Source organism: Leptodactylus fuscus, chromosome 6, assembly GCF_031893055.1.
Source record: "Leptodactylus fuscus isolate aLepFus1 chromosome 6, aLepFus1.hap2, whole genome shotgun sequence".
Taxonomy (NCBI): Eukaryota; Metazoa; Chordata; class Amphibia; order Anura; family Leptodactylidae; genus Leptodactylus; species Leptodactylus fuscus.
This window is the reverse complement of record NC_134270.1, coordinates 18,838,335-18,852,608: the sequence shown is the minus strand read 5'-3', so window position 1 is coordinate 18,852,608 and position 14,274 is coordinate 18,838,335. Positions and strand designations below refer to the sequence as shown.

The window sequence follows — 14,274 nt, the reverse complement described above, 5'->3', positions numbered from 1 at the left end:
AAACTTTTTCATAGGACTGTATGTATGTATAGGCTAGTATATTATATCTGTATGTATAGGCTAGTATATTGCATACATGTTAAGTAGACAAGATTGTACATAACATAGCGTGTAGTCGTTGTCTTTTTAACCTTGTAATGTTAAATTGTCCTGAGGGCCAACTATACAATATAATATACTGTGTACAGTATGGTTAAATTTTAAAAAATTTTTTATTGCAGATGCCCAGAGAAATTTTATAATTTTGTGCGCATGAACACGTAAGCATTTGTCCGGATGCTCCGGATATTGGCCCCACACCTTCTCGTTCAGGACACCACCATGAGGGAGGTCATCAGTCCCACGGAAAGGCTGCTCATCACGTTGCGGTAAGTTGTCACGGAGCAAAGGTATACGTCTTCCTCCGGAAGGTCTTTTGAATCAACACGGACGCAAGAGGTCGGGAGACAACAGCAATTTATTGTAATCCACAAAGTTAGTAGCCGGCGGCGGTCACATCAACCGTAATAACAATAAGTCCACAGAAGTCACAATCCAATGATAACTTTGGTTCCTTGGTCCTGTAACTAAATTCTGGCTCTCTACAGAGCTGTACACAGGCCGGCTAACACATACTAACTCCAGCTACATACTATATACTAAACTGTTACTTCCTCTATCTGTGGGTGGGAAGGGCTGAGTCACAGATCCTTCCCCCCTCACCTATACCAAGGAGAGCAGACTCCCTGTCTACTATGGACAATGCACAGTCCAACATCTTCTTGGAGACACTGATCAGATTATCTCCACCCATTGTCCTCACTGGTCCTCACTAGTTAGAGGGATTTGCATACAATGTGCTAACACACTAGACCCTAATCAGCCAACTACACATTGATGTATACAACAGGTTAGAGAATACATTCCACATGAAATATATATTACACATTGCGTATTGCCGGACTCTAACCATCCCGTGACAACCCCTCCCCCTCTCAAAACATGTGCATGACACAATTGGCCTACACAGGTAAATTGGGGAATGCACATCAGTCTCTATAGCTCATATGTCCTCCTGCCGGGATAACCCATCTGCGTTCTGGTGTTGGTTCCCTCGGCGGTGCTGAATGGTAAAGTTGTAGGGTTGAAGGGCTGGCATCTGGCAGAAAATCCGGTGGATCCATGTTGGCTTCTCCCTGAGCTTGGCTTCGGGTCACTGCTCCCACAAAGTGGCACTGTAGATTTCCAACATCGTTGCCTAACAGAACATCGGCCGGCAGCCCGCTCATCACACCAATTGTGCATCGTTTTGGTCCATAACCATAGTCGAGTTCCACGGTAGCTTTAGGAATACGTCTTTGAGTACCCCCTGCCAACTTGATAGAAATGCCAGGGCCCTCCTCTAGGGCCTCGGGTCGCACAACTCGGGGGTCCGCTACCGTTAGGAAAGCTCCCGAGTCCCGGAATCCAACAACTGTTCGGCCATCCAGTAGGACCTCCTGCAAGTGCTTCCGATGAAGGTTTGCGGGATGTGTGGCGGAAGGCTGAATCCCATAGACCCCTGGAGGTGGAACAGATGTGTCATTCATGGAGTCATCTGGAAATGGGGCCAAACTTTCTGTCCTAGGGGTGGTTCCCAGGTAGTGAATAGGCCGGGATGCCACGGTGGCCCGTGCCCCCATGTTAGCAGGGCAACTAGCTTGCAAATGTCCAGGCCGCCCGCACCCAAAACATCTGCGCTCTAGCATTCTTCCAGTGGGTCGTTGTCTAGGGACAGGGTTGTTCATAGCTGGAGGCCGATGGGCTGGGGCAGGGGTAGAGGGGGAATTGTAATTCTGAGGCCGGGCACGAAAGGTGGGTGGCTGGCTGAAGGGTGTCTGGCGGACTGTGGTAGTTTTCCGCTCCTCTGCAAACAACCTCTTCCACTGCGGCTTGATGGTCAGGCCCTCATCTGCAAGGGAAGCAGCTTGCTCAACTGTGGCTGGGTTCCGTTCCAGCACCCACTCACGGATCTCAGCGGGGCACTGGGAAAAGAACTGTTCCTTAAGTATGACTTGGAGGATCTTATCGACTGTGACAGCCTCCTCTCCTTCTAGCCAGCGCTTGCATGCTTGCTTCAACTTGTGGGCGAACATGTGGAAGGAGCTTCCCCCATTGTAAGACAAAGAGCGGAACTGAACTCGGTAGGTCTCTGGAGTGACTGCATAATACTTCTGCACCGCTCTTTTAATGGCCTCATAGTCCCGCTGATCACTAGGGTCCATGGCTCTGAGAGCTTCCGCAGCCCCATCTCGTAGGTGCCCCACCAGATACCGGACCCAATCCTTCTCTGGGACTTCCATCAGGCGGCACTGGTGTTCGAAGTCCTGAAAATATCCATCAACATCCCCAGCCGCTTCATCAAAGGTCTTGAAGTGTTTATGGGACACATATGGTGGTTCTCTCACTGTTGGGCTGGGGGTCGACGTTTGATTATAATTCCGCGTAGTTATCTCAGCCATTCGCATTTCATGCGCCATTCTTTCCTTTTAATGCGCCATTCTCTGTTCCTCCTTCTCCGTTTCCTGAGCCCTCTGTAATGCTCTACTCCTTTGCTCTGCAGTTGCTTCTAACCCCAGCACTGCCAACTCCTCCTCATACAAAACAACCCATCTGCTCTTTTGGGTCTGTACCTGCCACTCCCGTATCTCTACTGTCTCCTGGGGGCAGCCCTCCTCATGGTCGCTTTGCAGGGTCATCTCCTCCAGTGCCTCGATCAGTTGATCTTTCGTTCTTCCCTGGTAACTCAGGTTTAGTTCCCGGGCCCTTACTTGTAGACTTGCCATAGTCCAGTTCCTGTATTCTGAGGTTGTGGCTCCATTAATCGCTGGGCTGCTGTAGTCCATCTCGCTGTCCGCTGTTGATCCCACCGCTGCCAACCAGTTGTCACAGAGCAAAGGTATACGTCTTCCTCCGGAAGGTCTTTTGAATCAACACGGACGCAAGAGGTCGGGAGACAACAGCAATTTATTGTAATCCACAAAGTTAGTAGCCGGCGGCGGTCACATCAACCGTAATAACAATAAGTCCACAGAAGTCACAATCCAATGATAACTTTGGTTCCTTGGTCCTGTAACTAAATTCTGGCTCTCTACAGAGCTGTGCACAGGCCGGCTAACACATACTAACTGCTAGCTACAACTATATACTAAAACTGTTACACCTATATCTGTGGGTGGGAAGGGCTGAGTCACAGATCCTTCCCCCCTCACCTATACCAAGGAGAGCAGACTCCCTGTCTACTATGGACAATGCACCATCCAACATCTTCTTGGAGACACTGATCAGATTATCTCCACCCATTGTCCTCACTAGTTAGAGGGATTTGCATACAATGTGCTAACACACTAGACCCTAATCAGCCAACTACACATTGATGTATACAACAGGTTAGAGAATACATTCCACATGAAATATATATTACACATTGCGTATTGCCGGACTCTAACCATCCCGTGACATAAGTTATCAAATGTGTACTTTTATTTAAATTCCCTTTTTGTTTTTAATGTTGTATGGCCAAATGAAATAAAATGTGTCTCTATAGTTTTAATTGTAGTATAGAGGGAATCTGTATAGAGTAGGATAGAGGGATTCTGATGTGTAGACGTAGGGTCCCAACTAGTAGCAATTTTGCAGAAAGGAATGTCACACTAGGATGTGCTAGTGAATAGCAGTAGAGTGTAGAGTACAATTTTTATTCTTGTGTGCTAATTTCCTTTTTTTCTCTTTTTTTTCTAGGTTTCTCGCAATAGGAGAGAGTTTCGTATCCCTACACCTCCAATTCCGGGTTGGAAAATCCATCATATCCGGGATTGTGAGGAGCACATGCCAACTGATCTGGCAGCACTTGCAACCCATAGTAATGCCCAGTCCGACCCCGGAGATTTGGTTGCAGGTAGCAGCAGGCTTTCAGTCTGTGGCCAATTTCCCCAACTGCATAGGCGCCATCGACGGGAAACATATACGTGTGCAGAAGCCACCGCACTCAAGATCACTGTACTTTAACTACAAGAAGTACTTTTCAGTGGTCCTGATGCCACATACCGTTTTATTGCCATCGAAGTCGGTGCCTATGGTAGTACTGGGGACTCCCGGGCGCTACTGACATCACTTTTGGGTCACAGAGTACTGGGAGATCAGTCTACCTCCACCAAGACCGCTTCTGGGTACCACACATCCAGTCTCCTTCGTCATGGTAGGGGATGAGGCGTTTCCACTAAAAGAAAACCTGCTGCACCCATACCCATGGAGGAGACTGGATGCCCGGAAGAGGGTCTTCAACGTGAGGCTGAGCCGAGCATGACACTTCGTGGAGTGCACCTTCGGGATCATTATTAATAAGTGGAGGGTCCTCACCTCTGCAATGCAGTTGGCTCCCGACACCGTGGATGTGGTCATCAAAGCTTTCTGTGTGCTTCACAACTTTGTTCGGGAGTGCGAAAGCCCGAACATTGGAGGGAGCCACAGACAGCTTATTTTTGTCCACCAGTGACCACAGTCGGGCAGTCGATACAGCTGTACAGCTGAAAGATTCCTTCACGGACTATTTAATGAGTTCCGAAGGTGCCGTGCCTTGGCAGTTTTCTCACCTCAGTGATGAGCAGCCTGACCAGGACTGAAGCCCTTCCTTATCGTAGTGGACCTTTTTTTTCCCCTCCCTTTCTTTTATTCTTTTATTTTTTTCCCCTTTTATTTTTTATTTTTTAAAGAAAAAAAAATTAAAAATAACTTTCAAATAAATTTTAAATTTAAAAAAACTTTAAAATTTAAAAATTTTCAAATTAAAAATGTTCCAAAACTTTTTGTTAAAAATGGTCAAAAAATAAAATATGTTAAATTTATATCTGTGTCAGTGTCTTTTTTTTTTTTTTTTTTTTTTTTTTACTAAGGTATTGGTAGGGGTGTAAACCACATGTGCCCCAGAGGGTCAAAGGTCTTCTTTTATACAGAGGACCTTTGATCCTCTGGGACACATGCAGTTAATACACCAGTAGGAAGCAATTTTTGAGAGAAGTCCTCAGTAGTTGATACCTTTTTTAATGGCTAACTTAAAAAGTTTTTTGATGACATATCGAGCTTTCGGGACTACTATAAAGGTCCCTTCATCAGGATGGTATAACACAATTTCTGAAGTTAGGCATATATATATATATACACAGAGAAATGGAGTGTTAGATGCAAAATAGATGGAGAACAGAACATATAAATAAACAGTAAAAAAAACCAAAACATACAGTCCTATGAAAAAGTTTGGGCACCCCTATTAATCTTAATCATTTTTTGTTCTAAATATTTTGGTGTTTGCAACAGCCATTTCAGTTTGATATATCTAATAACTGATGGACACAGTAATATTTCAGGATTGAAATGAGGTTTATTGTACTAACAGAAAATGTGCAATATGCATTAAACCAAAATTTGACCGGTGCAAAAGTATGGGCACCCTTATCATTTTATTGATTTGAATTCCCCTAACTACTTTTTACTGACTTACTGAAGCACAAAATTGGTTTTGTAACCTCAGTGAGCTTTGAACTTCATAGCCAGATGTATCCAATCATAAGAAAAGGTATTTAAGGTGGCCAATTGCAAGTTGATCTCCTATTTGAATCTCCTCTGAAGAGTGGCATCATGGGCTACTCAAAACAACTCTCAAATGATCTGAAAACAAAGATTGTTCAACATAGTTGTTCAGGGGAAGGATACAAAAAGTTGTCTCAGAGATTTAACCTGTCAGTTTCCACTGTGAGGAACATAGTAAGGAAATGGAAGACCACAGGGACAGTTCTTGTTAAGCCCAGAAGTGGCAGGCCAAGAAAAATATCAGAAAGGCAGAGAAGAAGAATGGTGAGAACAGTCAAGGACAATCCACAGACCACCTCCAAAGAGCTGCAGCATCATCTTGCTGCAGATGGTGTCACTGTGCATCGGTCAACTATACAGCGCACTTTGCACAAATAGAAGCTGTATGGGAGAGTGATGAGAAAGAAGCCGTTTCTGCACGTACGCCACAAATAGAGTTGCCTAAGGTATGAAAAAGCACATTTGGACAAGGCAGCTTCATTTTGGAAACAAAAATTGAGTTGTTTGGTTATAAAAAAAGGCGTTATGCATGGCGTCCAAAAAGAAACAGCATTCCAAGAAAAACACATGCTACCCACTGTAAAATTTGGTGGAGGTTCCATCATGCTTTGGGGCTGTGTGGCCAATGCCGGCATCGGGAATCTTGTTAAAGTTGAGAGTCGCATGGATTCCACTCAGTATCAGCAGATTCTTGAGAATAATGTTCAAGAATCAGTGACGAAGTTGAAGTTACGCCGGGGATGGATATTTCAGCAAGACAATGATCCAAAACACCGCTCCAAATCCTCAGGCATTCATGCAGAGGAACAATTACAATGTTCTGGAATGGCCATCCCAGTCCCCAGACCTGAATATCATTGAACATCTGTGGGATGATTTGAAGCGGGCTGTCCATGCTCGGCGACCATCTAACTTAACTGAACTTGAATTGTTTGTCCAAAATACCTTTATCCAGGATCCAGGAACTGATTAAAAGCTACAGGAAGCGACTAGAGGCTGTTATCTTTGCAAAAGGAGGATGTACTAAATATTAATGTCACTTTTCTGTTGAGGTGCCCATACTTTTGCACCGGTCAAATTTTGGTTTAATGCATATTGCGCATTTTCTGTTAGTACAATAAACCTCATTTCAATCCTGAAATATTACTGTGTCCATCAGTTATTAGATATATCAAACTGAAATGGCTGTTGCAAATACCAAAATATTTAGAACTAAAAATGATTAAGATTAATAGGGGTGCCCAAACTTTTTCATAGGACTGTATATATCAGTTCTCTGGGTTTGTAGCTTCTTTGATCAGTGACGTGTTGTCTAGTGGTTGTAAAAGGCCATAAAACCCTGGACCTAGGTTTAACCCCCTTTGGAGAGTGTTGAGGGTCACCATAAGTTTAAACTCCCATATGAGGCGATCTTTTCTGCTCTTGAAGTTTCCTCTTAGTACCAGAATCTTCATATCCTGGGTCATATTATGATTTTCATTGCAGAAATGTTTTGGCACAGGGAGGTCCATTCTCTGTTCTCTAATCGTATGTCTATGTGAGTTCATCCTCATCCTAAGTGACTGTCCTGTCTCACCTACATACAGGCCCTCAGGACACTTAGTACACAATATCAAATACACTACATTAGGTGTGCTGCAGGTGAAGTCACCTGGGATCTTGTAGTGTCGATCAGAGTTCGGGATCTTTATTTTGTCCGTAGTCAGTCACCTTTTCTGTCCGCATGGAAATGTTCCTGTGTTAGTTGGAGGTGAAAGTGAGCTGCTAACAACCATATTCCTGAGGTTTGGTGGCTGTCTGTAGCACAGGAGAGGGGGATCTGGAAATATGGATTCAGCACACTGTCTGCTTCCTAGCGGTGTATTAACCGCATGTGTCCCTGAGGGTCAAAGGTCCTCTTCAAAGTGAAATACCACCCCTTTTAAAAAAAAAATAAAAACACAAACACATTTTTTTATTTTTAACAAATTAAACTATATACAGTTCAATCCTCGGGTGGCTCATAGTATGGGTCAAGGATAGACCTTAACAGTTGGATAGTAAGGGAGCCTTCACACGGAGTTTACGCTCCGCTCATTCAGACACGTATACACGAGCGCTTCAAAACAGATCCCATTCACTTCAATGTGTGCCGGCTTACACACGCTAAACATTGAAATCAATGGGTTAAAAAGCCTCCCATTGATTTCAATGTGTAGCGCGCGTAAGCTGGCATACATTGAAGTGAATGGGATCTGTTTTGGAATTTGGGGGGCTTTATAACTTTATTAATTATTTTCAAACACTTTATTTTTTTCACCTTTTCATGTGTCTCTTTAGGACCTTCAATCAGCAATACTCAGATTGGTGATTCTATATTATACACAGCATGCTTGTGTCTCGCAGTCTATACAGGAAGTCAGTCTATGCACATGAGGTCCTGGCAGGATCACCAGGTAAGGGAGGCTTCAGGCAGCCTGGGGTCACTGGCCAAACCCTGGGCTGTGGATTATACATGCTGGCACCTCCTGATCTCACTGGACCCAAATGGACAATAACTGATACTATTGTGTCTGTTTTTTTTAAATGATCCGCTTAAATAGACACATTAGCATCAGTTAGTTTCCGTTATTATAGGTCTCCTTCATAATGGAATCCAACGGTAGTGTGAACCCTTCCTAAGGTGACAAAATGTGAAAAAGTTCAAGGGGTATGAATACTTACACGTACGTACACATCGTACACAGACAACTCTGCTTCATACACATTATACACACACAGCTCTGCTACATACACACACAGCTCTGCTCCGTACACACACAGCTCTGCTCCGTACACGTCATACACACACAGCTCTGCTCCGTACACGTCATACACACACAGCTCTGCTCCGTACACGTCATACACACACAGCTCTGCTCCGTACACGTCATACACACACAGCTCTGCTCCGTACACGTCATACACACACAGCTCTGCTCCGTACACGTCATACACACACAGCTCTGCTCCGTACACGTCATACACACACAGCTCTGCTCCGTACACGTCATACACACACAGCTCTGCTCCGTACACGTCATACACACACAGCTCTGCTCCGTACACGTCATACACACACAGCTCTTCTCCGTACACGTCATACACACACAGCTGCTCCGTACACGTCATACACACACAGCTCTGCTCCGTACACGTCATACACACACAGCTCTGCTCCGTACACGTCATACACACACAGCTCTGCTCCGTACACACCATACACACACGCAGCTCTGCTCTATACACACCATACACACACAGCTCTGCTCTATACACACCATACACACACAGCTCTGCTCTATACACATCATAAACACACAGCTCTGCTCCGTACACACTGTAACTACATCCTGATCCTGACACGTACACTTCAGCTCATCCAGCACAGCACAGTCCTGTATAGACTGAGCACGTAACCCGGTAACACCTCATCATGTGATCAATTGACTCCTCCCACATGCGACTGATCACATGACTGTGACATCACCACAGGTCCTGTATCCATTGAGGAAGAATCTACACAGTATACAGCGTACAGGTGGAGGTATGTGTGTATATATGTAGTGTACAGTTGGTGGTATATATATATAGTGACAGGACCAGGGGCAAAGTGGTAGAAGGAGTATACATTTCTCCCAGGTTCCTATCATATATGATCTAGATGCAGCTGAGGAAAGCTGTGTTCCTTGCAGGAGGGTTTTACCAAATAAATAGTTCTGGCTGCTGGAGTAGGAGTATTGGGTCTGTCTCTACTTCATTCAGCAACTCCAGGTTTTGGGATGTGTGTTGGGATCCTTGTTATCCTGAAGTGTGTATATAAGGGCAGACAGCACACAGGTATACGGCTCTCTCTGCTCCTGGGAATTTACCTGTGAGTATATTGCTGTATGTTGTGTGTAGGGAGCTGTGCAGAAGGCCCAGCCCTCATAGTTAGGTGACCTGGGTTGTAGGTAGAAGCCGGACAGCAACGATCCCTGAGCTAATCCCATTACTATGTTTATATATATATTATAGTGTGTGTGTGTGTGTGTGTATATATATATTATACTCTGTGGGGGGCACTGAGGGGACTGTTACGTCTCTGCTGACAGAGGCCGTATTTAGTTACTATATAACGTGATTGCTACTTTGGGGCCTTGATGAGGATTTTTTTCTCAGTAGGGGGAAATAATATTGAAAATTCGTTTTATGTTACTAACAGTCATTGAAATTGCAGAAATTCTCCCGAAAATGTCCCTCTTTTTAATTATTATTCCTGGCACATAACTCCTGGGGCCTTACGGGCATTTTAACCCTTTAGTGATCTGTTACATTTTATCCCTCTCTACATTTCCGCTTTCAGAATTTTTACATTATAATTCTATGTAGCTTTATGAGACCTCGTATTTTGTGGGTACAGAATATTTTTGATCAGATTTTGTTATTTTTTGTTATTGAGAGGTGAGGCCTGGTTCACATCTGCATTCAGTATTCTGTTCAGGGAGTCTGCATGAGAACCCCCACCGAATGGAATACCGAACTCATTGACAAGCGGTGAGTAATGAAAGCACATGGACCCCATAGACTATATTGAGGTTTGTGTGTTTTCTGCGTGGTGTCCACATGGAACACCACATTCTACCACTTTTTTGGGGTTTTTTTTTTTTTTTTTTTTTTGCTGTAAAATGACTGGTGCTGCGGTCAAGAGAATAAAAAATGTTCTCCCTTCCCTGCACTGAATTCAGCGCACTGTAGCTTTTCAGTGTCAGAAGAGCGTTTCTTACAGTCAGTCAGGAACATCCTTCTTCAAAGTTGCGTCTATTGCACTGTACTGTGAGAGGGGACGTTGCTTACCGTCCAGCCATGACGGTGAGGAACACCCCCCTCCCCTCCTGATAGTATTCGTCCATAGATGAGTACTGGGGGGGCGTACCTCAATGATTAGCGTCATCGCTGGATGATAAGCAACACCCCCTCTTACAGTACAGCGCAATAGACGCTACTGTGAAGAAGGACGTTCCTGACAGACTGTCAGAAACGCCCTTCTGACAATGAAGAGCTATGGTATCGGCACCAATCGCTCTTCACCGGGGGCACCGAACGGGAATTCAGCTTTCTAACGGTGTATTACACCACATTTGCCCTGACGACGTGAAAGGTCCTCTTTAAAGTGACAGTGCGAATATATACCGACCCACTTTAACCAGTGATATCTCAAAATCTATGCGGATTATAGACACCAATCACCCCCATGCCCCATTTCTCTAGACAGCAGTGCTTTCTTCTGGCATCAGATCCATATCAAGAAGTGAAAGTTGAATTTTAAAATCATAGAGGAATATTCCAAGCCCCAAAGCCATCACCTCAGCTTCCCACACAATGAATGTCCTCTCATTATACAATTAGACAATCCCATTCTGATGGTTATGAAAAATCTTAATGAGAAATTCACCACCAAGGAAGTTGCAGCCAGAGATGCCTTGAGCCCAGAGCATCCAACCACCGACCCCAAATGAGCTCAAATTTCGACTCCGCCTGGATTTTCTTTACCCCTCTCTCAAGGAAATCAGTGCAGCCCTATCCATTCTACTTTAGCAATATCATGTTAATAACTGAGCCCATCCATACTACATCTAGGACACCAAGAGTCAGACAAGAACATTATCTCATGTTAAAATTTATGCAAGAAAGGAACAACATCTACACTTTATTATCTCCAGTAATTGTATTTTTTTTTCTTCATTCAGATTCCTACAAAACAAGATTCTTTCTGTAGGTATATAAGATCATTTTTCCAATTGACCCCTCAAGGATGGAGAGCGACAGAGGGAAGATGGCAGAAAGAATAATAGACCTGACCCTAGAGATCCTGCACCAGCTTACTGGAGAGGTGAGAGATTCTGATGATGTCACATTACATCATTCTTATCTATAGTAATAACAGATGATATGACTGGAGAGGTGAGGGACTCTGGGAATGGATGGAGTGATATTTATTAATGTGTCTCTCCATAACCAGGATTATACAGTAGTGAAGAAGACCTCTAGTGGGCGCTGTCAGGTTCCTGTATCTGAAGGATGGGGGAGAACCCTGAGCCCAATCCCGGGGCCTCCACCTCACCCCCTGATACATGAGGAGATCAATGGACAGAAGATCCTAGAACTTACCAACAAGATCATTGAGCTGCTGACTGGAGAGGTGACACTGCTGGGAATGCTGGGACATTATACAGGAGCGCTATGAAGGGATCTGGTGATGACTGTATCATTGTGTTGTCAGGTTCCTATAAGGTGTCAGGATGTCACTGTCTATTTCTCCATGGAGGAGTGGGAGTATTTAGAAGGACACAAAGATGTGTACAAGGAGGTGATGATGGAGGATCAGCAGCCCCTCACATCAGCAGGTAATAGACATGACTAAATACACACGGCCTCTCATTATCTGTATGGAAAGAATGAATTCAGTCCCTGTATGTGTTTCCTCCAGTTCCATCCAGTAAGAGAACATCACTGATCATAATAAAGGGGATCAATAGTTGGCACATGCTCACTTCTGCACTATTCATTCTTTGTGTGGTGTGTACTGTGTTGATGAATGATTTACGCACAGTTTGAAGCCTTAGTAGAAGGTGAAGGAGTGGAAATAAATTAATCCATTGCAGTCCCACCTACATCATGTGCTTGGACGTGACAGATAAGTCATAAAATATCAAAGTAATTTATTATAATTTCTTCCTGGCAGATGACTGTACCAGGAGAGCAGAGGGACATCTCATATCTTCAGATTATAAAGCAGATGATGGTGGTATCACACAAGATACATATGAAGAACATGTCATTATCCCAGATATACCCTCAGCCCTTCACAAGAAAGATCCATCATCTGATCCTTCTAAACTTGTCCGATCTTCTGATCCATCACAGACTGAAAAGCAAAATAAAAGCCGCAGAAGGAGCGTTCAACAGAAGAGAATTCACCCAGGGAAGAAACTACATTCATGTTCAGAATGTGGGAAATCTTTTACTTCGAAAGCAGACCTTGTTAGACATGAGATAATTCACACGGAAGAGAAGCCATTTTCACATTCAGAATGTGGGAAATGTCCATCTAAACAGGTCCGATCTTCTGATCCATCGCCATGTGAGGAGAAAAATAAAAGTCAAGTTCTCGGGAGCATTGTACATCAAAAATCTAGAACAGTCAAGAAGCTATACACATGTTTAGAATGTGGGAAATCTTATAAGCAAAAATCAGATCTTGTGAGACATCAGACCGATCACGCAGGGGAGAAGCCATTTCAGTGTTCAAAATGTGAAAAATGTTTTAGCGAAAAATCATATCTTGTTAAACACCAGAGATATCACACAGGGGAGAGAACATTTTCATGCTCAGAATGCGGGAAGAGTTTTATCCATAAAGAAGATCTTGTTAGACATCAGAGAAGTCACACAGGGGAGAAGCCATATTCATGTTCAGAATGTGGGAAATGTTTTGCTCGAAAATCAATTCTTGAAATACATCAGAGAGTTCACACAGGGGACAAACCATTTTCATGTTCACAATGTGGTAAATGTTTCAGAGAGAAATTTTATCTTGTCAGACATGAAAGAAGTCACACAGGGTCGAAACCGTTTCCATGTTCAGAATGTGGGAAATGTTTTAACCAAAAATCAGATCTTGTTAAACATCAGAGAACTCACACAGGAGAGAAGCCATTTTCTTGTTCACAATGTGGGAAATGTTTTACCCAGAAACCAGCTCTTAAGCTACATGAATTAATTCACTCAGAGAAGACATTTTCATGTCCTGACTGTGAGAAGAGTTTTAACAACAAATCACTGCTTGTTACACACCAGATAAGTCACAAGGAGGTGAAGCCATTTTCATGCTCAGAATGTGGGAAGAATTTTATCCGGAAATCAGAACTTGTTAGTCATCATAGAAGTCACACAGGAGAGAAGCCATATTCATGTTCAGAATGTGGGAAATGTTTTGGTTGGAGATCAAATCTTGTTACCCATCAAAAAATTCACACAGAGAAGTGATTTGGATGTAATATACGTGGAAAGAGTTTTAACAAAAGTTGGTCAAAATTGCATTTTGAAAAGCAAATAAAGGGGATGGGGAAGGTCATGACTGAAAGTGATAAGGAAATCAATATGAAATCCATATGTATTGGTGTATTCCGTCTAGCTTATCCCTTTTTCAGCTAAAAATATATATTCGTTCATATGAGGATATAGAATATATATTTTCTAATTCTGCTATGATGAGTTTGAACCATGAACCCGCTTAGCAAAACAAAGTACCGTATATACTCAAGTATAAGCCAACCCCCCCCCTAATTTTACCACAAAAAACTGGGAAAACTTATTGACTCGAGTATAAGCCTAGGGGGGAAATGTAGCAGCTACTGGAAAATTTCAAAAATTAAAATGGTCAGAGTTTTTGGGTGCAGTAGTTGCTGGGGAAGGGGAGGGGGTGTTTTGGTTGTCTGTCTGCCCCTTCCTTGAGCTTGAGGACTGAGGGTTTTTTTTTTTCCCCCACTTGGAATTCAGCCTGGCTGAGTATAGGGTATCTGCAGTGCTCCTATTAACCCCTCCCGACGGAACAGGAGCACTGCAGATCCTATATTCAGTAGACCAGGGACTTTCAGACACAGGGATACC

General features: G+C 43.6%; 1 protein-coding gene across 1 annotated transcript in view; it reads left to right on the top strand.

Annotated features, from left to right (window-relative positions):
* Positions 1-13,730, top strand: part of LOC142210358 (uncharacterized) — a 65,013-nt gene extending 51,283 nt beyond the window's left edge. The window contains exons 2-5 of the mRNA XM_075279460.1: positions 11,368-11,494; positions 11,624-11,803; positions 11,885-12,008; positions 12,347-13,730. Coding sequence (XP_075135561.1) covers positions 11,417-11,494; positions 11,624-11,803; positions 11,885-12,008; positions 12,347-13,650 — 1,686 coding nt within the window. The 5' untranslated portion in view covers positions 11,368-11,416 and the 3' untranslated portion in view covers positions 13,651-13,730. The remainder of the gene's footprint in view (positions 1-11,367; positions 11,495-11,623; positions 11,804-11,884; positions 12,009-12,346) is intronic.
* The last annotated feature ends 544 nt before the right edge of the window (positions 13,731-14,274 follow it).